A 27,379-nucleotide genomic window follows, 5' to 3' on the forward strand; every position below is an offset into this window, starting at 1 on the left:
GTGGGATGCCGCGCTGGTGCAGGTTCGAGAGTCGACAGGCCGGTAGGGCTGGGGCCAAAGCAGTTGGTGTCTTCTTCTCTTTTTAGCAGCTGCAGGGCAGGTCCTTGTTCTTCTTGCTCTTCTTGTAGTTTTCTATCTGGAATCTAAGGAAGGAAGGTTCAGGGTGCCCCTAAATACTAGATTTAGGGGCGTTACAGGTAGGTGAAGGCCAGGGACCAATGGGTCCTTGTCCTGGGGTGGGTACACCCCCTATCCTGCCTCTCTCCTGTGGGAGGGGGGCAGTAGCCTAATCCTGATAGGGTAGGGCCTCCCATCTTCAAGATGGCGAGAGCCCGGAGATGTGCTTCACCTCGCCTCCCCCGCCTGAGGGGTGGGGTGGGCAGGCTGGCACATCCCCTGTCCTTGTATGGGGTTTCCGGCCAAGCTTCCCGCCAGAGTGGGGGGTTGCAGTGGCCTGGGGAAACTCCAAATGGCGGCCTGCCTTTGAAGCTTCCCTTTGCTCATCCTGGGGGAGGAGATTTCTCACCTCACCCAGGATGTGCATTGTTGCAGGCCCGGGAGAGCAGGGGCTCTCCCACCCAGGGGTCCAGCAACGTGTCTGCTGTGTGGCAGCCTGGGCAGCCTCAGAGCAGACGTGGATTGTAAGTTAGCTGTAAGGGGGCATCTCTAAGATGCCCTCTGGGGTGCTTAGTACATTAAATCCTACACTGGCATCAGTGTGGGTTCAATGTGCTGAGAAGTTTGATACCAAACTTCCCAGGCTTCAGTGGTGCCAATACGGTGCTGTGGAGCTCCTGTTTGACAAGCTCTCAGCACCATGTACTCTTAAATGACAGCACTGCACTTACAGTGCCCAGGAATGGACCCGGGTACTGTAGGGGCACAGGGCTCCTGCTCCTGTGCCCACACCATAGGCGTAATGCACCCAGCTAGAGGGGTGGCTGACATATGCCTTGGCAGTGTAGGTGATGGGCATGGTACACAGTGATGTGTGCCATGTCGACTCTTTGTTTTGTCCTGCACCCAGACACTCAGCCTGCAAGGGCAGGGTGTGTGTAAGGGTACAGGGCCTCTGAGGGTGGCACAATGAGTGCTGCAGCCCTTAGAGGCCTTCCCTGGCCACAAGGCCCTGGGTACCTAGGGTACCATTTACTAGGGGCTGACATGTGGCTAGGGTTTGCCAATTTGGAGTTTGTGTGGTTTAAGGAAGGAACATAGGCCCTGGGCACCTGATTGGCAGGAACCCAGGGTACACTCAATCGAAGTTCATTCAGCAATTTAGCAAAAAGTGGGGGCATACCATGCAAGAAAGATGGCACTTTCTCACACTGTTTACACAAATGTATTGCTCAAGACAAAAGTATTTTTATTCAACCTCTCATTCTGAGAAAGTATATTTTTACCCCCTTTGTGGTTCTAAAAATAAAACAAGCATATATTTTATATATATAAACCATTGGCCTAGAGTTCAGTTATTGAGTGTGTGAAACCATTTGCTGACTGAGTGTGTACAATAAATTCTTTACACTGTCCTCTGGTACTGCCTTACTGCTCGACCAAGCTACCACTTTTGAGAGTAAGGTCATACCTAACTTTGACCTCTATCAGCCTCTGGGGGACTGTGGACTCTGTACACCCTGTACCTATTAGGGAACAGTATATACAGAGCCACTTTCTCACAATGGCATATTTGGGAAGTGTTTGTTCTGGCGCAACCATGATTGAACATTTATGTACACAAGAACTGCCTTCAGCCCACTTGGGATTTATTTTATGGACTTCCAGTTCCAGTATGCAAAGCTGTACTCACCTGAGTTAGATAAAAGGGAGATCGCTGGAAACCATTTTGTTGGCAGTTTCTGTGTAGCAGAGAAACCTATGATTAAGGGTGGAATACTCGAAACGCGTCCGGTTACTGCAGACGCTGGATGTGCCTGACTCTTCCTTGCCCACATGAAGCGTTGATTAGTGAGTGCGCCCTGCCCTGTGGATAACTTGTGGAACTGTGTGTGTGTGTGTGTGTATATATATATATATATATATATATATATATGTGTTTTCAAAAAGTTACCCCTAAGGTGGTCGGCACACCCAGGATTACTCCACTGCACAGGTAGGTAGGAAGGCACCTCCTCAAACTTCAGCCAACGCGTTTCGGGCGATGGACGCCCTTCATCATGGGCAGAACGTGAAGTGACGACAACGGAAGCAACTGCCAGCTCAATCCCTTTTAATCAATTCAATCAGCATGTTAATTACACCAAGGCATTCTGGGACTGGTAGTGCCAAATAGTCCAACCCAAATGGGCGCCATCACTGTCACATTCAAAAACAATCATGTAGGGAAAAGTGTCCTCCAAACCTCCCTGTGTAAATATGCTGGTATCTCCTGTTCCGCTCAAACTGCAAATCAGCGCAGCAAGTGGACCCGCATGACTCCGGCGGTGGGACTCCTGACAACAAACGCCGCGCTGGAATCACCTCCTCCATGTGTTAGTACAATCCAAAAAGCACATGGACCCCCGAAGTGCAGGCAGTGGTGCTATTACCGTGACCAAGGGCTGGTCACTAATGCGTTTCAAAAAGTTACCCCTAAGGTGGTCGGCACACCCAGGATTACTCCACTGCACAGGTAGGTAGGAAGGCACCTCCTCAAACTTCAGCCAACGCGTTTCGGGCGGTGGACGCCCTTCATCATGGGCAGAACGTGAAGTGACGACAACGGAAGCAACTGCCAGCTCAATCCCTTTGGCTGAAGTTTGAGGAGGTGCCTTCCTACCTACCTGTGCAGTGGAGTAATCCTGGGTGTGCCGACCACCTTAGGGGTAACTTTTTGAAACATATATATATATATATATATATATATATATATATCCTTGCCACGTTTCCCACCAAAGCCTCAGCTGAACTCCAAAACGGGTGCTCCTTCAATCGCGGGGGTAGGACCCGCGTGTTACACAAACTCAGTCCACAGGTGAGGAGCACTCACGGGGTGAATCACTCGTTAAATAACGCAATATACAGCAAATGCATTTCGGCATCTGAGCCTTCTTCAGTGCTTTAATTGTGTTAAAAAGTGGGACACAGTCTCTAATCCGTTTAAATTTCGTCACCTTGTTTGTGATTGGTGAATCTGTAGCCAATGGAGGAGCTGCAATCCGGGTAAGTTTTTTCTTGCTTTGTTAGGCTACTATGGATGTCGCTCGTATCGCCGTGATGTTATTGTAAATACATACATTCATGTTAAGCCCCATTTTTCCGGTACCAGACACCTTCCATTGCGGTTCTGTGTCCTTCAGCCCCTCGTTGCAGCCGTATGATGAAACCAAGGAGCTCTCGCTGGTGCCATTTAAATAAACCGGCAACCACCAGCTTGGATAGCTAGCGACCTCATTGATCGGCGAGAAAACCCAGCAGCTGCGGTTCAAGCCGAATAGCATTTAGATCCTTGCCACGTTTCCCACCAAAGCCTCAGCTGAACTCCAAAACGGGTGCTCCTTCAATCGCGGGGGTAGGACCCGCGTGTTACACAAACTCAGTCCACAGGTGAGGAGCACTCACGGGGTGAATCACTCGTTAAATAACGCAATATACAGCAAATGCATTTCGGCATCTGAGCCTTCTTCAGTGCTTTAATTGTGTTAAAAAGTGGGACACAGTCTCTAATCCGTTTAAATTTCGTCACCTTGTTTGTGATTGGTGAATCTGTAGCCAATGGAGGAGCTGCAATCCGGGTAAGTTTTTTTCTTGCTTTGTTAGGCTAACATGGATGTCGCTCGTATCGCCGTGATGTTATTGTAAATACATACATTCATGTTAAGCCCCATTTTTCCGGTACCAGACACCTTCCATTGCGGTTCTGTGTCCTTCAGCCCCTCGTTGCAGCCGTATGATGAAACCAAGGCGCTCTCGCTTGGTGCCATTTAAATAAACCGGCAACCACCAGCTTGGATAGCTAGCGACCTCATTGATCGGCGAGAAAACCCAGCAGCTGCGGTTCAAGCCGAATAGCATTTAGATCCTTGCCACGTTTCCCACCAAAGCCTCAGCTGAACTCCAAAACGGGTGCTCCTTCAATCGCGGGGGTAGGACCCGCGTGTTACACAAACTCAGTCCACAGGTGAGGAGCACTCACGGGGTGAATCACTCGTTAAATAACGCAATATACAGCAAATGCATTTCGGCATCTGAGCCTTCTTCAGTGCTTTAATTGTGTTAAAAAGTGGGACACAGTCTCTAATCCGTTTAAATTTCGTCACCTTGTTTGTGATTGGTGAATCCGTAGCCAATGGAGGAGCTGCAATCCGGGTAAGTTTTTTTCTTGCTTTGTTAGGCTAACATGGATGTCGCTCGTATCGCCGTGATGTTATTGTAAATACATACATTCATGTTAAGCCCCATTTTTCCGGTACCAGACACCTTCCATTGCGGTTCTGTGTCCTTCAGCCCCTCGTTGCAGCCGTATGATGAAACCAAGGCGCTCTCGCTTGGTGCCATTTAAATAAACCGGCAACCACCAGCTTGGATAGCTAGCGACCTCATTGATCGGCGAGAAAACCCAGCAGCTGCGGTTCAAGCCGAATAGCATTTAGATCCTTGCCACGTTTCCCACCAAAGCCTCAGCTGAACTCCAAAACGGGTGCTCCTTCAATCGCGGGGGTAGGACCCGCGTGTTACACAAACTCAGTCCACAGGTGAGGAGCACTCACGGGGTGAATCACTCGTTAAATAACGCAATATACAGCAAATGCATTTCGGCATCTGAGCCTTCTTCAGTGCTTTAATTGTGTTAAAAAGTGGGACACAGTCTCTAATCCGTTTAAATTTCGTCACCTTGTTTGTGATTGCAGCTCCTCCATTGGCTACAGATTCACCAATCAGGGTAAGTTTTTTCTTGCTTTGTTAGGCTAACATGGATGTCGCTCGTATCGCCGTGATGTTATTGTAAATACATACATTCATGTTAAGCCCCATTTTTCCTGTACCAGACACCTTCCATTGCGGTTCTGTGTCCTTCAGCCCCTCGTTGCAGCCGTATGATGAAACCAAGGCGCTCTCGCTGGTGCCATTTAAATAAACCGGCAACCACCAGCTTGGATAGCTAGCGACCTCATTGATCGGCGAGAAAACCCAGCAGCTGCGGTTCAAGCCGAATAGCATTTAGATCCTTGCCACGTTTCCCACCAAAGCCTCAGCTGAACTCCAAAACGGGTGCTCCTTCAATCGCGGGGGTAGGACCCGCGTGTTACACAAACTCAGTCCACAGGTGAGGAGCACTCACGGGGTGAATCACTCGTTAAATAACGCAATATACAGCAAATGCATTTCGGCATCTGAGCCTTCTTCAGTGCTTTAATTGTGTTAAAAAGTGGGACACAGTCTCTAATCCGTTTAAATTTCGTCACCTTGTTTGTGATTGGTGAATCTGTAGCCAATGGAGGAGCTGCAATCCGGGTAAGTTTTTTCTTGCTTTGTTAGGCTAACATGGATGTCGCTCGTATCGCCGTGATGTTATTGTAAATACATATATATATATAATAGTTGCAAGTTCTTTTTCTTCGAAGAAGTCTTTCCAGTCACGAGGTAAGTGACTCCTCCTTTCGGTGATAGTGCGCAATGGCATCGATACCATTGTTAGATTGTTTTTTTCCACCTTCGAGTTCGTACGTGTATTGCTGTGCTCTGAAGCCCTTCTTTGGGTTCCCTTTGGTGCGCAATCCACTCTACCCACGTTGGTATTGTTTCGAACACGTATCCCACTTCTCCACGTATCGTATCCATCGAGGTAAACGCCTATTTCGATCGAAGACCTTCGGGAAGGCTGTCCGCCTAACCGCATCGGTCCACTTTGCAGTCGATGAACCCAATTCCATTCATATTCTGCCCATGGTGCCACGCCAAGTATCCACGCACCGAATCGCACGAAGTGTGCAAATTGTGCTGGTCTCTGGAGCACAATGAACAGGACTACGACGCGTGCAGATCGTCCCAATCGAAGTAAAAGCTCCGTGATCGTTGGGCTCAACGTCCCGTGATGCAGAGTCAAAAGTCGTATACACGCCGGACATCTTCGGTGAAGGATCTGAGCACGAGTTTGACGCACAATGGGCGGAGGAAGAACAAGAGTAAGTTGTCTGTATTCCAGAATCGGACTCTGAGTTAGAAGAAAACTTGCCACAAGGTCTATGTAAAGTGAGTACCGAACGCCCCTTAACACAAACTCCAACTCCGCCGTAAAAAAAAGGCTTCGGTCCCATCCCCACCTTCAGGCCACGGTCGGCACTGACCAGATGTTTCCAATGCCCCGCTCCACCGGCCTTGCACCAAAAGACGTCTTTAAGCTGTCTGGCTCTGGATTGAGTCGGGAGAAGTCTGGCACCGAGCCGGAACCTTCAGGATCGAAGCCAAAAACCGCTTCGGAGCCGAAATTGTTGACACCGAAAATAAAGCCTCCTTTGGCACCGAAACCTTCAGCGCTGAAAAGTGATGCTACCCCGGCACCTAAATCCTCGGCACCGAAACCTAAAAGTGTTCCTCCTAGGTTGCAGGATCCGATTTTCGACGCCCCAACACCCACATCGGACCCAAAACAAAAGGAACTATATATAAAATCTAGATACAGGACATGTTCTTACTAAGTCACCTCAGAAAGGCAAACCTGAGTCAGAGGACACCCCTTTCTTTATTCCTTTCAAGAAAAGGAATGTGGGCACTAACCACTCCCCTCCTCCTCCTCTTCCACGTTCACCTACACCAACTTCTCCACATTTGCATCATTTGATGATTACACCAACTAACTCTCCTCCACCACCTGATGATGATGATGATGGAGAGGGGGGGGGGGGGACAATTTACCATTAAAACCCTGGAGGGGTTATCACACTGATTCACCTACAGATAATGACTCAGATCTTTACCCTGCAAAGCCTTCCTCTCCTGATGACAATGTAGGGTATTTAGAATTACTGCCAAGAGCTGCAGAATATCATGTGGTGCAGTTACACAAGGATTATTTAGAAGAAGAGTTCCAATTTGAAACGCCCAGTACCACACAAAGGGCTAGTCACACTCTACCTATGGTTAAAGGCATGCCGATGACATCTTTAAAGATCTATTGCCTGCTCACATTCTCAACCCCAGGATTGATGAAGTATAAGCCTGCTCTCTCAGATCCAATCTTTATTAAAGGACGGTTACCACTGTGCTCTTTGGTGGCCTCTAATGCTCGTAAATGGGCCAATTCACAGACTACGGGTGATGCTCCCCCTCCAGACAAAGAGTCAAAAGTATTAGACGCCTCTGGTAAACGGGTAGCTACCCATGCAGCAAATCATTGGTGCATTGCCAACACCCAGGCCCTGCTAGCCAGAAATGATAGGGCACACTTGGACAAAATGGAGACGTTGCTACAACACCTCACAGATGAGCACAAGGCGAAAGCCCAGGATTTAATCCTAAAAGGGAAACTCATATCCAATTCCTCAATTAGATGCGCTTTAGATGTTGCAGACACCACAGCTAGAGAGATCAACACTAGTGTGTTACTAAGCAGACATGCATGGTTGAGGATTTCTGGTTTCAAACTAGAAGTACAACAGTCTATTTTAAATACTCCTTTTGACAAGGAACATCTCTTCGGGCCCAAAGTAGGTAAGTCATTAGAAAAAATGAAAAAAGACACAGAGGTAGCCAAGTCTATGGGAGCTCTACAGTCTCCCGCCAATCGGGGCTCCTTTTGTCGCTCCTTCTTCCGTGGAGGGTCGAAAACCATGTCCTCAGACAATACTGCCACCTCTTACAAATCTTCCTCTACAAGGGATTTCTTTAGCGGAGGATAAAGAGGTAACAACAAAGGTCGAGGCAGGGGTTACGCACCATGTAATTACCCCTCCCCCAACTAGCAGTGACTTGCCTACACTTTCTCCCGATCATTTAACACCTGTCGGGGGACGTCTTCTACAATTCCTCCCCATTTGACAATCTATCACCACAAACAAATGGGTACTAGGAATTATCCAACCTAGTTATTGCCTGGCACTTGCCAAGAGCCCTCCAAACATACCACCACGTTCTCACAAAATGTCACCAAAACACATCTACTTCAGCAAGAGGTTCAGTCTCTCCTCTCCAAAGGAGCAATAGAACCTGTGCCGTTACAACATCAAGGGACAGGCGTGTACTCCCTGTACTTTCTCATTCCCAAAAAGGAAAGCTTTTGAGACCTATTCTAGATCTCGGAGATCTAAACCTCTACATACTTTCAGAGCATTTCCACATGGTGACACTTCAACAAGTGCTTCCGCTTCTACAGAAGAGCAATTTTATGTCTACTCTAGCTCTAAAAGACACATATTTCCACATTCCAATTCATCCCGCTCATCGCAAATACCTCAGATTCATGATAGCGGGTCATCATTACCAATTCAAAGTACTACCGTTTGGAGTCACCGCTGCTCCCAGGGTATTTACCAAATGTCTGGCAGTAGTCGCAGCACATCTGAGAAGACAAATCCATGTCTTCCCATACCTGGACGACTGGCTCATCAAAGCCAGTACTTACCAAATGTGTCTCCAACACACTCAAACCACTATTCACTTAGTTCACCAACTAGGGTTTACAGCGAATGCCTTGAAGTCTCATCTACAGCCTTCAAACACGCAAGCTTATCTGGGAGCCACAATAGAAGCTCAGAAAGCTCTAGCCTCTCCCAATACAGCCAGGATTCACAGTATTCAGTCCCTTCTCACTCAATTTCAGCCCAACCAATCATTGCCAGCAAGAGTCTTCATACAACTGATAAGCATGATGGCGTCTTGCATTACAATTGCTCCCCACGCAAGACTTCACGTGTCCTTTTCAAGAATGCTTAACAAGTCAGTGGAACCGGTCGCAGGGTCAATTAACCGATCTAGTGTTGGTAGATGGCCGCTCCCATGGATCTCTGCAGTGGTGAAACCCACAGTTTATCCAAAGGGCGGCCTTTCTCGACCCTGCTCCACAGACTGTGCTAACAGCAGACGCATGCTCAGTGGTTGGGGCTCTCACCTACAAAGTCACACAATCCAAGGATTATGGACTCTAAAGTACAGGAGCCTCCATATCAATCACCTAGAGCTACTAGCAGCGTTTCTAGCGCTCAAAGCCTTTCAAACTCCCCTAATAGGCAAAACAGTCTTAGTCCACACAGACAACATGACAGCTATGTACTACATACAAAAACGGGGGGATACTCTCTTCAACTGTCATGCCTAGCACAATATATTTGGAAATGGGCCATACATCACAAAATGTATCTCCTAGCAGAACACCTTCCAGGAGTAAACAATCAAATTGCAGACCTTCTCAGCAGACCGAGACCGCAAGTCCACGAGTAGTAACTTCATCTCCAAATTCTTCTTCCATACTTTCAGGAATGGGGATTTCCTCACATAGACCTGTTTGTCACAACTCAAAATGCAAAATGCCCAAACTTCGCCTCCAGGTTCCCACACCCGTTCTCCAAACGCAATGCTCTATGGATGAACTGGTCAGGAATATTTGCCTACACTTTCCGCCTCTCCCACTCATTCCGCTAGTAGTTTGGCAGCTCAGGCACTCATCCCTCAAACCCATTCTCATTGCTCCCCCATGGGCAAGTCAACCTTGGTTCACCACCCTGCTAGAGCTCTCAGTAGATCCACACCACAAGCTGCATCTCAACTCCAGTCTCCTCACACAGAGCCATGGAGAAATCAGGCATCCAGATCGCAAGGAACTCAACTAGGCGATTTGGCTCCTGAAGTTATAGAGTTTGGTTATTTACAGTTACCACCAGACTGTATGACTATCCTAAAGGAGCCTAGGAGACCAACTAGGTCATGTTATGGAACAAAGTGGAAACAATTTGTGATATACTGTAACAATAACCATAGCAATCCTCTTGATTCTTCAGTACAAACCGTCATATGTTATTTCTTACACTTAGAGCAATCTGGATTAGCATATACATTCAATTGCATTTAGTAGCAGTAGCTGCATACTTACAAAACAGATAACACGTATCTCTATTCAGAATACCAGTGACTAAAGCCTTTATGGAAGGACTAAAAAGAGTAATACCAATCAATCAATCAATCAATCAATCAATCAGTCTTTATTCGATTTAAAATACAATCATAAAAGACACAAACATAAAAAACATACATTTCAATAAATACATTAAAATAGCTTATTAAGAGAGCCTTGTTAAAAAAACATTAAACATTACAACAGACTGAGATATAGTAATAAAAAGTTTTTTAGAATAAAATTGTCCCTGGTACAGCTTAAAAGTGGGGAAGACCCGAACACTGAATTCATTAGGGACCATCAAGGGAGCGCTTAATTAATTTTCTCCGCAATGCCCATGCCCAGCCCAGGTATTTTGCCAGAGCAACAGAGACAAATGTCAAAGAGCTAGTGCGCAGAATGCGTAAAGCTACAGTGCTGCTCCTTGTGCCGAGCAATCTACACATTGGTGTAAGCCACACACGCCTTGGAATGGCAAGTGCCGGGCAGACAAACAGAAAGTGGGGAGATGATTCCATCGCAGCCCCACATGCAGGACATTGCAGTTCCGAGTTCGTGGCCCACCTTCCAGTCAAAGATCTAAGGGGCAAAGAACCAGCTCTAAACTGGAAATAGAGTTTCCTGTCACCCACATTAGTCACCACATCCCAGTATAGTTCCAAATAGGGGGAATCTTTGAACTCCAAAAATTTCTCAGACATCCCAGTTGCTTTGTTCAGTACCTGGGAATCTATTCTTTCCCAGTATGCTATTTTAAGAGAACTTTTGGATGGAAACTGGGCAGAAGCTGGGTCGATCCACAACCCTTCCATACCCATGTCCTTTAAAGACGCATTTAAGTTCTTCAGCCACCCAATTTTGTGAAAAACATCAGATTTTATAATGTCATTCAGGCCCTTGGCATAGTGGGAAAGTTCAGGAGTAGTCCACAGCCTCCGCCAGTATAGAACCGGACGGAGTCTTGCAATATCCTTAATGGACCTCCTGCCCAGGTCATACCTAAGTGGGATCAGAGGGGTGCTCTGAGGAAGACCAGTAATTTTACGCAGGAATTTATGCTCCACATTTACTAAAATCGCTAGCTGTTCAAAGCCCCAGAGTTCCGCCCCATAAAGGACAGAGTTTAGGGCCTTTGCTTCGTATTCTTGCAAAACCGGGCTTATTGGTTTCGTTAATGACCTACTAAATTCCCTGGTCAAAGCACCAGTTATCTGCTTAAATCTTAGGGAGGCCATTTCCAGATGTCTACGCCAATTATTATTATTTGAGATTTGCAACCCAAGATATGTAAAATTGGTCACTAATTCTAAGGGTTGCCCATTCATAGACACTCTTTTCCCTTGAAAGCTGCTATGAGGGTTAAAGGCCATAAACTTCGTTTTTGCCACATTAACCTCTAAACCATGATCAAGGCAAAACTCATCAAACAGGCGAAGGGCTTTTTGCAGACCATTAGATGTTCTGGATACGATAAGCGTATCGTCTGCAAACAATAATATGGGGATGGAAACACCAGCCAACCTTGGAGCGTCGGTATTAGCAGAGAGCATGAGTTCAACTATCCCGTTGATATAAAGTGAGAAGAGCGTGGGTGCCATAGTACAACCTTGTCTCACACCACGCCCAACCGGGAACTCAGAAGTGTCCTCTCCCGCCCCTCCCCACTGAATCCTAGCATAGTTAGACTCATGCAGACGCATCACCATAGTCAGAATTTCTTTGGGGAGACCTAGCCTCTCTAGAACTGCCCACAGCCGGTGTCGTGGTACAAGATCGAAGGCAGCCCTTAAGTCAACAAAAGCTACATAAAGACTGCCGTTCCCCAATGTCACCACTTTCCAGTGGAGCTGGACAAAGTAAAAGACTTGGTCCACCGTGCTGGTTAGTTTCCGAAAACCAGCTTGGAAGGGTGACAGAATGTTATTATCATCCATCCATTCTTGTATTTGGTTCAAGACCATCCTCCCTACCACCTTCTGAATAGAATCGATGAGGCTAATTGGCCTATAGTTTCCCGGGAGCGTCCTGTCGCCTTTCTTGAATACAGGTATAATAACTGCCCCCCTCCAAGATTTTGGGACTGGCACGCCTGCAGCCACAGCGTTAGCCAATAGGGTTATATACTTGCTCCAGTTACCCTTATTGTGAATAAAGACGTCCGAAGGAACCCTGTCCTGGCCGGGGGCACGTCCACTGGTAACTGAGCACAAAGCCCTACTGGCGTCTTGGATACAAAAGGGACCCTGGGAATAGAAAACATGATTTGGCACCCATGCAAAGTTAAACAAAATGTTACAAGCATATTGAGGTTCGAAATATTGTACCCACTCTGCCTGTGAAACATAGTTGGAGGGGCTATCAGGGCGCCCACCATGGCCCCACTTGAGAATGTTCCAAAATAGCCGGGAATCTCGGGTATGGCATGCACTTTTTAAATCCAGCCAGTGTTGCTCGTCCCAGTTTTTTTTGGCCATCCTTACAGCTTTTTTGTATGCTAGTCTGGCGGAACGGATACCCTCCAGTACACCACTAGACAGGGCTTTCACTAGGTTGGACCTGGATTCCCTACAAACACCGTCATACCATCTATTTTTCTTAGTTGGAGCCTTATTCTTGTTCCTCAAGGGCTTCGTAAAATAGGAACCTATTTCAGCAAACAACTTCTCATGGCATGCAGTGACTTTGTTATTGCCTGGATCTTGGAATAGCAAACCCTTAAGCTCAGCAATAGAATCAACTAATTTGTTATCTATATCGGCAATGGCCAGGGTGTTATGCTCGAGCTCCCCCCACTTGAGCCTACGCATATTATTTGTTAGAGTTACCTCAGGCACGCACGGAACCATTCCACCAGGTATTAAACGATTACTAGACCACCATCTGTGCGCAACACAGATAGGGTTATGGTCACTCTCAACTCTAACCTCAACCACCATATCTAAAGCTGGTTGCCATAATTGTAAGCTACATAGGACGTAATCGATCCTACTAGAATGTCGACCATTGTCAAAAGTCTTCGCCCCTTGTTTATCACCTGGCGTCCTCCCATTCAGGGCCCTCAGACCATGCTCAAAACAGAGAGCATTGGTCTGAACAATAATCTCAGTCCACCTTTTAATTGGACTGAGGTCAAGAGCTGGTACCCCCCACAATTGGTCTTCCACAGCTTCATTGCCCCACCCAGAATCGGGGTCTAGGAGCGGTTCAAAGGTGATATTAAAATCCCCGGCTACCACTATTCGCCTCCCACCTGAGTGCTGGTCAATAATGGAGACCAAGAGAGCCAAAACCTGGGAGCCTGTCCTATTAGGGTCCCTCAAATACAAGTTGTAGATGTCCAAATCACCAAGGGTTCCAAGTGACACCCTCACTAGTTGAATATCTTCGGACCCAGTAGGTATTGCAAAAGCCTTTGGAAATATGTCCTGTCGGACCCACATTGTCAGTCCTCCCTTTGGACGTCCCCTTATACCCTGGATTGCGGGGACATAGAAATTCAAAAATCCCTGTAGAAACTGAGGCTCACAGGTCCAGGTTTCCTGGAAAAGGCAGACATCAAAGTTGCCTATGTAGCCTAGCCAATCCGGTGAGTCCATCTTTGATTTCAAGCCTGCAATATTCCAAGAAACCATACACCCCCCCTCCCTTCCTTGGCCTTGGACATGGGCAGAGTTCGCACACAGCTGCACGAGTCCACATTCTGATCCCATAGACAAATCAGGGGTTGCTACAACTACATCTATTGTCTTGTCCACCCCGGTAACAGGGGAGTAACGTAGAGGTTTGTTGAACTTAGGCCCTCCAACAAGTATACTCGTACTAAGGGGTGTAGTAAATAACTGCGGCCCGGATATCGGTCAGGCAAAAGCTACTGGAGAGCACAAATCATTTGCTTCCCAATTTTCCAGATGTGGACTAAGTCCTGCAGGGTAAGAGTTATAAAAAAACCCTAGATCATGCACCCTAATTTTTGACTGGTCGCAAGCCAGTCGGGGGTCACAAATATAATGCACTGTACGACTATCTGCAAAGTTGACTAAAATTGAGTCCCCTGTGACATCTTTGGGTCTTGGACCTACCCAACTAACCCTTCTAGTGAAGAGGATCTTTCCATCTAGGTGGTTAGGAAGCGGTCTGTTCCTATTTAGCCAAAACGTAACTTTGTTCTTTAGTTGCTGGTACGATTCCGGAACACCTTCCTGTAGTTCTGGGACTCCAGTTAAAACAGCAACATAGGGTGTACAGGCAGGGGGCAGATGGATATGAGCCCTAGGTGATATACTGTTTTTGACCCCAGGTTCCCAGGACCCTTTTTGGTTCATAGACTTTTTTCCAGCATTAGTACTAGGCACTCTCGGAAGATTGTCTCCCAAATTGTCAATACATTGGCTAGTACTATTAGAATTATCAATGACCTGCACCTTGGGGGGAGCGACCTCGGGTAAAACCCCATGCACTACTTCATTGTTAGAGGATGTCTGCGGAGGAGTAGGAAGGGTAGAGGACACCCCTACAGGATTGTCCCATGCCTTGGTAGCTAATTTAATAACATTTTTCAGTGAGCAAAAATTATCCAGAACAGTTTGTTCTAATCTATCTACCTTCTCACTAACTTGCTTAACCCTTTCCAGCACGGGAAGAATCAGAGAACGGAAAAAATTTTCTATTTCGAGGACCATATTACTCGGTTGGGGCTGGTCTATATGACAAGAAATATTCTCACTAGGAGATGGGGGAACTTCGCCCTGTGTAACCCCCATTGGAGATTTTTCCGTAACATTAGGGTGTTTGGCCTTCCTCCCTCCCTGGGACCCCCCTACTCGTTTCCTCTTGGCATTAGGGGGATTTACAATTCTTTTGCTAGCCCTAGTCTGCGGGTGGGTTATAACTAATTGATTAGAGATAGGGGGGTTGCGAGTTATTATTGCAGAGTCACCAGAGTCCCCAGGAGCATCACACACGGCACTGCAGGGGTGCGATGTGGTAGGACTTGTCCCAACATTCTCCTGAAGAACTAATTCACCCCCATTCTGGACCGCTAACTTCAAAGGAGATTTTGCCCCAGCCAAAATACCCAAAGAAGAGCGTCTAGCTTGCGCTAACTCAACAGACAAGCGACGCTCAGTAATAGCCAGTTCGTGCTCAAGACATGATACAGCTCTTGTAATGAAATGGTCGAGTGTACCGGTCACAGACCCACCCCCGCATGTACGTTTACCTTTGGACGCCATTTGTACTAAGCGTGCAATACTAGGGCCAATGTATTCGTTAGCCTAGAAGAAACAATTACATGAGAGTAAAATACAACTCCACTAGAACACAATACTCGCTGTGCAGAATGGGAGGCTATGGAGCTAAGCAAGGGGATGCAACAATCACTGTCGAGACTGGACAAAGATGAGTACGCCCTTCTACCTTGGATTTAGTGTCACGGCAGCGTTAGAGATGTTGCCCAGTCCAGTCAGGATCGGTCAGAGACGGGCAAGGACGGGCGCTGCCCGCGCGCGTCCCGCGCTGCGGGTTCTGAGGCAGCCTTTTGACCTCCCGGGCGCAGCCTGATGATGCAGGCGGCGGCGCCCGCAACAGAGGATCCTGGGGGATGTAGTTCGTATTCCTCTCCCCACGCGTCGAGTAACAGCCCACGAGCCAGGTAGGAGCTTCACAAAGTGCCGTTCCCCTCACGGCAGGTCAGTAACCTTTGAAAGTGGCATTCACCCAAAAGCAATAGCGCGTCCCGCGCTGCGGGTTCTGAGGCAGCCTTTTGACCCCCCGGGCGCAGCCTGATGATGCAGGCGGCGGCGCCCGCAACAGAGGATCCTGGGGGATGTAGTTCGTATTCCTCTCCCCACGCGTCGAGTAACAGCCCACGAGCCAGGTAGGAGCTTCACAAAGTGCCGTTCCCCTCACGGCAGGTCAGTAACCTTTGAAAGTGGCATTCACCCAAAAGCAATAGCGCGTCCCGCGCTGCGGGTTCTGAGGCAGCCTTTTGACCCCCCGGGCGCAGCCTGATGATGCAGGCGGCGGCGCCCGCAACAGAGGATCCTGGGGGATGTAGTTCGTATTCCTCTCCCCACGCGTCGAGTAACAGCCCACGAGCCAGGTAGGAGCTTCACAAAGTGCCGTTCCCCTCACGGCAGGTCAGTAACCTTTGAAAGTGGCATTCACCCAAAAGCAATAGCGCGTCCCGCGCTGCGGGTTCTGAGGCAGCCTTTTGACCCCCCGGGCGCAGCCTGATGATGCAGGCGGCGGCGCCCGCAACAGAGGATCCTGGGGGATGTAGTTCGTATTCCTCTCCCCACGCGTCGAGTAACAGCCCACGAGCCAGGTAGGAGCTTCACAAAGTGCCGTTCCCCTCACGGCAGGTCAGTAACCTTTGAAAGTGGCATTCACCCAAAAGCAATAGCGCGTCCCGCGCTGCGGGTTCTGAGGCAGCCTTTTGACCCCCCTGGCGCAGCCTGATGATGCAGGCGGCGGCGCCCGCAACAGAGGATCCTGGGGGATGTAGTTCGTATTCCTCTCCCCACGCGTCGAGTAACAGCCCACGAGCCAGGTAGGAGCTTCACAAAGTGCCGTTCCCCTCACGGCAGGTCAGCAACCTTTGAAAGTGGCATTCACCCAAAAGCAATAGCGCGTCCCCCAAGAGCTCCACTTGCACCAGTATGGAAGTTGAACATAGTCCTCACAAGGCTAATGGGACCACCTTTTGAACCAATGTCAAATACAGTGTCTCCCTTGCAATCAATTCCTTAAGGAGAGTTGGTGAACTCCAGGCACTAACTATACAAGATCCTGTCTTCTAACTTCACAAAGACAAGGTAGTTCTTAGAACCAATCCCAAATTTCTTCCAAAAGTGGTTTCTGCTTTTAACATCAATCAATCAGTCGAGTTACCGGTGTTCTTTTCTCAACCTGATTCTGTAGCAGAACGAGATCTACACACACTTGATGTTAGAAGAGCCCTGCTATGTTATGTAGAAAGAGCAAAAGATTTTTGTAAGGCAAAGCTACTCTTTGTTGATTTTTCACCACCACACAAAGGCAATCCCTATTCTAAATCGGGTATAGCAAGATGGATTGTAAAATGTATCCAAACACGTTATAAAAATGCAAAAAGAACATTGCCAATACCCCCTAGAGCGCAGTCCACCCGCAAAATAGGGGCTACTATGGCCTTCTTTGGGAATATTCCCTTAGCTGACATCTGTAAGGCAGCAACATGGTCTACACAGCACACATTCACCTAACACCATTGTGTAGATGTTAGCGAGGCAACAAGCTAATGTGGCCAGGCAGTACTTAAAACACTCTTTCAAACAACTGCACCAGCTACAGGTTAGCCACCGCTGTGGGAGAGTACTGCTGTATAGTCTATGCAAAGCATGTGATCTACAGCCCACATGCCTCGAACGGAAAATGTTACTTATCCAGTAAGCATCTGTGCTTGGCATGTAGAGCTGTAGATTCTCATGCGCCCACCTGCGTCCCTGGTTACCTATACCTGTTGCAGTTCTTACTTATTTTACATACATAGGCATGGACATCTCTAGTCTACCTTTACTATATTCATTCTCACCTACTGCGGGAAAATCATGTAACAATGGAGTCGATGCCCATGCGCACTAGCACCGAAAGGAGGAGTTACCTACCTCGTGACTGGAAAAGACTTCTTTGAAGAAAAACAACTTGCAAAGATCCGGACCCAACAGTAGATGGCGAGCTATGCACAGCATGTGACTCTACAGCTCTCCATGCCAAGAACAGATGCTTACTGGGTAAGTAACATTTTCCATATATATATATGTATGTATGTACATTGAATTTCCGTTTTTTTACATAAATTAACATTTTATTACCAGGTGTAACCATGCCAACTCCCCCAGGGTTTGAAGAGGACCAGGAAACTGTACTTCTCATGTGATTGTCTGTGAAATAATTATTTGTTTTCCCCATTATAGCAGCAGAAGAATTCAACATGATGCAGGTCTCGGGCAGCATCAAAGAAGAGAGAGAGACCATTCCCGTAGCTGATCAGCGCTCTGAGGTAGTTCGAAATAATTTCTACCCGGCAGGTAAGATATCTTTCTATATGGAATCGTATAAATATGTATCGGTCATAGGCAAGAATGTTATTAGGCATCAGTTTATTGTGACTCGGCTATTAAGATTAAAAGCAATTCACTGGTACATGGAGCTGACAGAGAAAGAACATCAACATTAAAGCAAATATTATATCATTAAGTGTTATTAACACCATGAATCAACTTATTTTCTTTAGAGAATTTGTTATAAGTGAATTCTAGATCTCCAACAGCTGTGTAAAATGTCCCGGCTTGGATGTAGTCGCATGAGCAGTAAGAATATCATGATGATACTCCTGAACTGTCCTGAGTTGCCTAGCTCTCTTGCACGAGGCTATTGTATGTAACGTTGATTTAATGCTGCGATGGTTGGGGAAAAATCAATAAAAATTCTTTAAAAAAAAAAAAAAAAGAATATCATGATGTTCAAAGATGGCGCCACTTTTACACAGCATTGGTCTCCTTCCCAAATGCAAGTCCGTTTACTATGTTGATGTACTAATGACTTAACAGGACATCCGAATTACTGTTGCAAATATAAGCACGTTATTGCTGCAAACACACTGACAGTCTAAAAAGGCGCGAGCTGAAATGCGTCCTATTTGTTTTGTGACTCGTTGAATACATCGAGTCTTTCTCCTCTCACGCGTTTGCGGTCTCTTAATTTTTAGAAGTTCTGAGCCTGTTATGAATCCGTGGACCCACCATCATGATCCCTGACCGGCACCCACCCCTGAGTGCTCAGCGTTTTAATGCTGGACTGGAGCAGATATATATATATATGACACCATGGGGTACTTCAAACAGGGGATTTATTGCAAAGAGCATGGGCATGACGAGTTTCGGACATTGCCTTTCTCAAATGCCCGCTCCTCCCCCGATCAACCACAGTTCTGTTTAAATTCCTCCAGTTGTTCCGCCATTGGTGGCTCTCCTGATAGGCCAGTTAAAACCTGCAATCCCAGTAGTAAACTGCAAGTCCCAGCAGGCTCTCTCACCGCATGCTCGGCAAGTGACTTCAGCCGGCAATGTCTGTAAAACAAAACCATCAGGATAACATTAAGAACGCTATTCAGGGCTGTGGTAGTCGAAGCAGTTTAAAGCAAATACTCCTCCCGAGTCCCCAAAACGCCTCAAACCACACTGATCCGCTCCTTGGGTGGCCTGGAAAACGCGGATATAGTGATCCGGACTCCTTCGTGGAGTCACGAACTGCAGTTAACAGCGGCATATAATCACTGGAAAGGTTAACCCCTTCGCTGCGGCGCGAATTCCGCCGCAGCGCTGGGGGGGTGAGCGCGGCGCCGCCATGCTCATGACGGAACCACGCCGTCATGAGTCACGGGCGAGCTGTGCTCATGACGGCGTGGTTCCGTCACGACTCCGCCCACTCTCTATTTCGCCCGCACAGGTGGGGAATTAGAGCCGCGTGGGAGGAGCGGCCGCCAACGGCCGCAGCATGACGGAACCACGCCGTCATGAGCACACGCCGCCCGTGGCTCATGACGGCGTGGTTCCGTCATGAGCGCACAAGGGGTTAAAGTGACATTGTATTTGGTTGAAAATTCACCATTTACAGTTAACTGAAGAAACAATAACTTTCGCCCCCTATGCACAGTGTTGTCATCATTGATATAATTTTGGATGTCATGTGTGATGTCATAGAACATTTCATGAGTGATTTCATATATAAGGGTACAAGCTGGGAATGGCGAGGGCACGAGGTATAGTTTCTTCTGTTAACTATAATTGGTGAATTTTAATGTTCGTTTAGTGCAAATGTTAACTTATAACTGACATTTTCACCTCGCTATAATGTTTTCATGTAAAGTAAGATATTCTTACAATCCCTAACTATAACTTCACTTTGACCTTTGATTTTTTTATTCCATTGAATTTCAGTTTTTTCAAACATAAATTAACATTTTATTACCAGATGTAACCATGGCAACTCTCCCAGGGTCTGAAGAGGACCAGGAAACTACAGCTCACGTGATTGACTGTGAAATTATTATTTGTTTTACCCATTATAGCAGAAGTGTTCAACATAAACATGATGCAGGTCTTGGGCAGCATCAAAGAAGCGAGAGAGACCATTTCCGTAGCTGATCAGCGCTCTGAGGAAGTTAGAAATACTTTCTGCCCGGCAGGTAAGTTATCAGCTCGATGGAATCGTATAAATATGTAATCAGTCCTAGGCAAGAATGTTATTAGGCGTCAGTTTATTGTGACTCGGCTATTAAGATTAAAAGCAATTCACTGGTACATTCAGCTGGCAGAGAAAGAACATCAACTTTAAAGCAAATACTATGACACCCCACTTTTTTGACCAACTTCACTGAAGCTTTTCAAAAAATGTATAATAATGTCTTGTAGTGTTATAAGGCCAGATGTACTAATATCTAGTCTCCAAATGCAGCGCGCAAACTGCGACTAGTATTTTTGTGACCAGTAAAGATTTTTAAGAGCTGACCTATTAATCTGTTAGTTCTTAAAGTTCAGAATCATAGTTGATTTCCGAATTTGATTTTTCCTCATGAATATTAATGAGGTAGGATGTAAATTGTGACAATTGGAGGCCATCGCTGCGATTGTGGCCTGCTGGGGTCAGCAGACCGCCATATCTGTCATTACAGTTCAAGTAAAGTAAACTTTTTTTCTTTTTTTTTTTTTTAATGCAGCCTGTGTTGCTTAAAGGAAACCAGACTGTGTTTAAAAGAGAAAAGTTTACTTTTGTGTGTGTGTGTGTTTTTTTTAAAAGTTTGTCTGAAATTTGACTGAAGTCCCAGAGACCACTGCCTACCTATATATATATATATATATATATATATATATATATATATATATATATATATTTTTTTTTTTTTAAGTTTCATAAAGTGATAGGGTCCTCAAGGGAATGGGTTACAACAACAACTTAAGGGTCAGCAACTTTTCAATGGTTTACAACTGTTTTTTGGGTCCTAAACCATTGATACACATTATTAGGAATTGCTCTTTGGAAGGGACACCTTTAACGTGCCATTTCTTGATAGTGATTCCTTATACATTTTTAATCCCATTTTAGGAGTCGATAAAAAGCCACCGACTCCTAAAATGTGTTTAAAACATTGCAAAATGCAGTTGTTTGGTCGCAATCTCTGAATCCAAGAGTTTACCTCCGACAACCTTCTTTGTACATCTGTCCCTTTGTGCTATAATATTGTATTGTAGCAGTTCAGAGACAGATGGCACAATGGTAGCCCTGCTGTGCAGGGGTTGAATTACCTACATGGAGGCATCCAAATATATTTTGTAATATAGTATGGTAGCACTCCTGCTGTGCAGGGATAGAGTTCAGAGACAGATGGCACCATGGGACCCCTGCGGTGCTGAGATTGACTGTAAAGAGACAATTATGGTGCCACTAAAGAAACTTATAGCAACACAAAAAGATGATAGACAGAATGCTGAACATTGTCGAGCATTCACCCCCAGTCATAGATCTGGGGTAAATCCATCATTCTTTTGCTCGCCACTCCACCCAAGTTTGGACCCAGACATATGCAAGTGAGTCTTGACCCCGCTCCCATGGGAATCGTACAGCCCAAACTGCCAGGCCAGGTCCTCCCTGGACCAGAAAACAAGCATCCTGAGACCGGTTTCCTCATGCTTGAATCTACTGTCCATCTTGATCTGTGACTGGGGGTGAGTGTTTGACAATGTTCAGCAATTCGTCCATAATCTTTTTTGTGTTGCTGTAGTCACCCCTAGTGCAAAGGGTATGCCCAGATATAGGTCCTGTGCTCACATTGGATTCATGCTAGCCTGTCTGATGAGGGCTGATACCCCAAAACCGGTCCCAGGATGCTTGATTTCCTGTCTGGTGACAACCTGGCCTTGCAGTTCGGTCTGGACTGTTCCCATGGGGAGCAGAGTCAAGACTGATTTGCATATGGCTGGGTCCAAACTGGGGTGGCATGGTAAGAAAAGGAACAATGGATTTAATCCAGATCTGTGACGGGGGTGAATGCTTGACAATGTTCAGCATTCCGTCCATCTTTTTGTGTTGCCACACATTGTGGTAGAGCAGGCCATAAAGAAGGCAGTCACACAACAGTTTTTAACATTCTGAGGTGAGGTCAGACTGGCTTCAGACATGGTAGAGGCACGGACACAGCCCTGCTAGATTTGTCTGTAGAAATGCCAACAATTACAGACGAGGAGGACACTGCATTTATTATGTGAGCTGAGGAAACAAGAGCTCAGTGCCCCACCTCTTTCTGCAGTGGCTGACTGCGGAATGAACGGATGTAACGAGGCCAGTGGGCAGTTAAGAGGTCCAGGCCACTGCAGCTTATGTGATTGGCTGAAATAATTCTTTGTTTTCCCCACTATTACAGAAGATGTGTTCAACCTCGTGATGGTCTCAGACAGCATCAAAGTGAAGCGAGTTAAAAATACCTTCTGCCCAGCAGGTAACTTCTCTTTCTACTTGGAATCACATGCCTATGTAATCAGTCGCAGTCAAAAGGGGAGCATGGATGCTGTTGCATCCAGGAACGTACTGTGACATGAAGGGAGGAGGCCGAGGTGTCCAAGGCCCCACAATCTGCTACAGTGACTGACTGAAATAAATGGATGTAATGACGCCAGTATGGAGTGCAAGACGAGCAGGACATTCCCCAAGTTGTTTGACTATGAAATAATTCTTTGGTTTCTCCATTATTACAGAAGAAGTGTTCAAGGTGATGGGCTCGGACAGCATCCCAGAAGGGAGAGAAGCCTATCCCATCGCGGATCCATGCTCTGAGGAAGATAAAGATGTCTTCTGCCCAGCAGGCAAGTTGTCTTTCTACATAGAATCACATAAACATGTAACAGTCAGTCATAAGAAGAGCAATGGTGCTCCGGCTACAGTGACTGACTGTGGAATGGACGAATGACATGAGCGCAGGGGTGACAGATGTCCAGGGCCTTGTGTCTGGCCCCGGGTACTATGAAATGAATGAATGGATGGACGAATGAGGAGAGCAAGGAGGTGGCAGATGTGTTCAATGCCCCACCTCCTGACTGTGGAAGGAGACGATGTAATGAGGCCAGGAGGGAGATGAAGACGACCAGGACACCTTCCAGCTATGAAATAATTCTTTGTTTTCTTTATTATTGCAGAAGAAGTGTTTAAGATAGTGATGCCCTCGGACCAAAAAGGTCAATGGGCCTTTCTCGCGAATGCTCAGTGCTCCGAAGAAGTTAAGAATATATTGTGCCCAACAGGTAAATTACCTTTCTACATGGAATCGTATGAATATGTCATCAGTCACAGGAATAAATGATTTTGGGCCTCAGTTTGTGACTCTGCTGTTAAGTTTAATAACATTTCAGTGGTATGTCCAAGTTGGCTAAGAAAGAATGTAAACATTTATAAATTCGTTTTATTGATTCGCTTAAAACCTGTGTACAATAATGAACAGGAAAACAATACAAAAGACAGTCCGCATGTACAAGGCAGTCTGCTAGTACTAGGAATCGGAGGAGCCGCTCTGGGTCAACAGTGTAGATTGAAAAACTGTCTTATGGGAACTGCTGGTGATCTCAGGATATCGAGGATCGGAGGGAAATGCAGTTGCGATGACTATGACCTTGTACAAGTGTCTCAGAAAAGGAGTAGGGAGACCCCCTTCCTCCCCAGCACATGCACAAACATACACAATCACCTACACATGTACATCCTGGGTGCTGTCTTCTGAGACAAGGGTAGCTCTGCCATGTACTGTCTGATAGGGCCCCATATATCTCTTGGTCGCGCTCTTGGGGTTTGCAGTATAGCATACGACTCTGCTACTGGATTACAGAACACCACATCCTGCAGTCAGCCACTTATCCGTGGTGCAGGGCCCTTATGCCAGGCCTTGGCTACACATCACCAAGCCAAAAACAGTAGTTGGGCAACCAGCTGCCATAGGCTTATTGGAATGTCCGCTATGAATTCCAGAAAGAGGGGAAGAAGAGCACACTGCAAGAATGTACCAGCTTTTTCAATGACCACAGGGACCATGTCGGACCAAAATGCCTGCATCGGCAGGCAAGTCCAGGCCAGGTGCATTAAGCCATAAAGTTCTGCCAGGGTTATAAACTCCCAGTGTGTGCAGCATATTGTTTCAATGATCCTGTGAGGCCTCGGAAGTAGCGCTGCTAGGATTGTGTTTATCGCTCCTTTGTCAAGCTGGTCTGCCTCAATAGCCAGGTGTGGACACTCGCAGTGTTCGTTGACCCAGAAAATAGCATAATGTGCCTGAACCGCTAGGAAGTCTCTCTGGTTCCGATACCAGAAACCCCCCTTGGACATACAACCGTGTTAGTCTGTCCCAACAGATACAAAGGTGGCCCTTCTGCCCAAATCAGTCGTATAAGCAAAGAGCGCACCGACTCAAAGCAATGCTTCCCAGGGGATAGGAACATTAACAAAGAAATAAAGCAGCTTTAGAAGAATTCACATTTTGACCAGCACCACTCTGACCACCAGGGAGAGCAGAAGTGTAATCCACCGCTCAGTCTGCACAGCTATTTTGTCTAGTATTTGTTCATAATGGGATGGGACAGCAGGATCCAGCGCACTACAGAGTGGAAAAAAAAAGGAAAAAAACAGCAGCATCAGTCCAAAAACTTGGGCGGGAGGGGGCGATCATTCAGTCATGATAGTTTGAACACAGCCATAAATACAAATTATTCCAAGTAGGAGTTTTGACATTGGAATATAGCTCCCTCAAAAAATCTACGAGGGGGGCGTCAACTCCTAATTGTAACAAAACTGACCAGAGCTTAAGATGGGAAACGCAATCAAAGGCAGCGGAAAGGTCTACATAGACCATGTTATAGCTTGCCCCGTTTTGCGTATACGTATTTGCTCACCATCATTGATAGATTCAGGGCCTGTTCTATTGTGCCAAAGCCCTCCCGGAATCCGAATTGGAGATCGGAGAGGACCCCACCATCCTCCGCCCACCGCTGGAGACGCTCGAGCACCACTCTACCCACAACCTTGCCCAGCGAATCCAGCAGTAATATTTCAGAGTTGCAGTCCTCACTATGTAGTTATAGCTAGGATGGTGTTTATCTGTGAAATGCCTTTTTTTTGCTAATAACTTTGGCGCTGTTTGATGAATCTTCACAAAACATTCCAGGAAAATGCTCTTTTTCCTCTTCGTTTCTTCATGGAAATATTTTGTGGTGAACCGTCAAGCGGGGGCCGAGGAAAAGTGGGGGTACCAAAATGCTTTTTTTTCTTTTTTCTTTTTTTCTTTTTGTTTTACCCAGAGAAATACATGATGTTAATAATGCAATATAAAAAAAACTGTAATTTGCAACAATCGTATATCGGGGAAGTTTAAAAAAAACAATAATAGCAGCTTAATTAAAACATTTCATCCATATTTACATTACATCAAATAACGGCAATTTGCTGGGGAGGGCATGCTTGGGCCGCCACAAAATAATGCATAGCCTGTATGTTGAAAGCAGCCCTTCTGATACCAACTAATTATCTTAATTATAAATTAGTATAGGTTAGTGGACCAATAAAAGCAGATAAAATAACTATAGACAGCCCACAAGTAGATTGGTTGTACAGCCTCTGTGGTTTTTCCACGCCAAAATAGGTGACCAGTTTTGTTTTTCCCAACTTCCTGGCCTGTCTTTCCATGCATTCATAAAGAGCTACCTCTTGATTAAAAATGCCCAGCAGATGGGCTAGCCAGATCTGGAACTACGGAGGCCCCGGGTCCTTCCATGCAGCAGCAATTAACAGTATGGTGATAGCTACTGGTACAAAAACAAAATGTGTCTGAGTAGTACCCTAGCCGCTATTGCTTTTGTGGCCCAAAATCATCATAGTGGGACAAAGACTTATCCTACGCTCGAACAATCCCTCCCTAAAGAGTTCCAACCCTTCCTTCAGAGGGAGTAAATTGGCACAGTCATAAAACATTTGCATCAGTGTGGCCAGGCCTTCCCCACAGCTGGGTACTTGTCCGTTCTTTTACCCCTCCCAAACCGTTTGTCCAGGGTAAAATACAGATTGCATAAAGTTCTATAATGCTGCACCTGCAGGCTAGCGGATAAGAAAATCATTGCGGCTAGTGCGATTGCCTTATCTAAATCAACATCAGGGTCACCTAGGTTCCTAGCCCTTTTTGCTTCGATCTTTTCGAGGTCGTCCGGCAGGTTGTCCAGCAAAATACTATAAATATATTCTTATTTTTCAATCGTCCCGAACAACTGCCTCCAGGAGAGGTATTTTATCTACGGATATGGCGACTCTGTATTTGTTAAGAAATTGCCGAATTTGCATATATTTAAAGTATATGCTGTCTGGGATGCCGAGCCCTTGCTGCAGATGTGTAATTGGGCAAATCTGATCCAAGAGGTTAAGGTACCCTATGTAAGAGGCATATGAGCTGTAGATCGTATACTTGTGCAAAATTCTTTAGAAAGACTAAACAACTTTTTGTGGCTTTCTCCCCACCTCATAAAGGCAATCCAATCTCAAAATCAGGGCTTGCAAGGTGGATTGTTAAATGCACCCAAATATGCTATGCTAAAGCCAAACGCACCATAACCATTCCGGCTAGACCTCACTCTGCTTGTAAACTAGGGGTGTCTATGGCATTCTTAGGGAACATTTCTCTAGATGACATCTGCAAATCAGCAACTTGGTCTACACCACACACAACACTATTGTGTAGACGTGCGAGCAAAACAACAAGCTAGTGTGGGCCAGGCTGTATTAAGAATACTTTTTCAAACCACTGCAACAGATACAGGTAGCCACCGCTAACAGGATAACTGCTGTAAAGTCTATGCACAAGTATATGGTCTACAGCTCATATACCTCGAACGCAAAAATGCTACTTACCAGTATGCATCTGTTCTTGTCATGTAGAGCTGTAGATTCATATAAGCCAACCCACCTCCACAGATACCTCTATCTATTCCAGTACTATCTTACTTAGATACATCACACATAGACATCCTTTTTCTATTTCTTACTAACTCCATCATAACCCTCCATGGCAAAACAATCTGGAGATGGAGTCGATGCCCATGGGCACTATCGTCCTAAGGAGGAGTCACCTACCTCGTGACTACAAAGACTTCTTCCAAGACAAAAACAAAGTGCAAACATCTGAGCCCAACACCAGATGGCGATCTACAATAGTGTTTTGTGAACGTGTGTGGTGTAGACGTAAGTTGCTGTTTAGCAGATGTCATCTAG

The 27,379-nt window shown here is 46.3% G+C and overlaps 1 protein-coding gene across 9 annotated transcripts in view; it reads left to right on the plus strand.

The window, feature by feature from the left end:
• The window catches only part of LOC146799881 (uncharacterized), a 638,539-nt gene that overhangs the window by 295,617 nt on the left and 315,543 nt on the right, over positions 1-27,379 (plus strand). For 5 of the 9 annotated variants that reach the window (XM_085620807.1, XM_085620804.1, XM_085620811.1 and 2 more), the window contains 5 exons: positions 18,004-18,117; positions 20,160-20,276; positions 22,509-22,583; positions 22,840-22,947; positions 23,278-23,382. In XM_085620807.1, coding sequence (XP_085476933.1) covers positions 18,004-18,117; positions 20,160-20,276; positions 22,509-22,583; positions 22,840-22,947; positions 23,278-23,382 — 519 coding nt within the window. The remainder of the gene's footprint in view (positions 1-18,003; positions 18,118-20,159; positions 20,277-22,508; positions 22,584-22,839; positions 22,948-23,277; positions 23,383-27,379) is intronic. The other 4 variants (XM_085620809.1, XM_085620806.1, XM_085620805.1 and 1 more) reach the window with 3 other exon arrangements.

Source organism: Triturus cristatus, chromosome 8 (genome assembly GCF_964204655.1).
Source record: "Triturus cristatus chromosome 8, aTriCri1.1, whole genome shotgun sequence".
Classification (NCBI taxonomy): domain Eukaryota; kingdom Metazoa; phylum Chordata; class Amphibia; order Caudata; family Salamandridae; genus Triturus; species Triturus cristatus.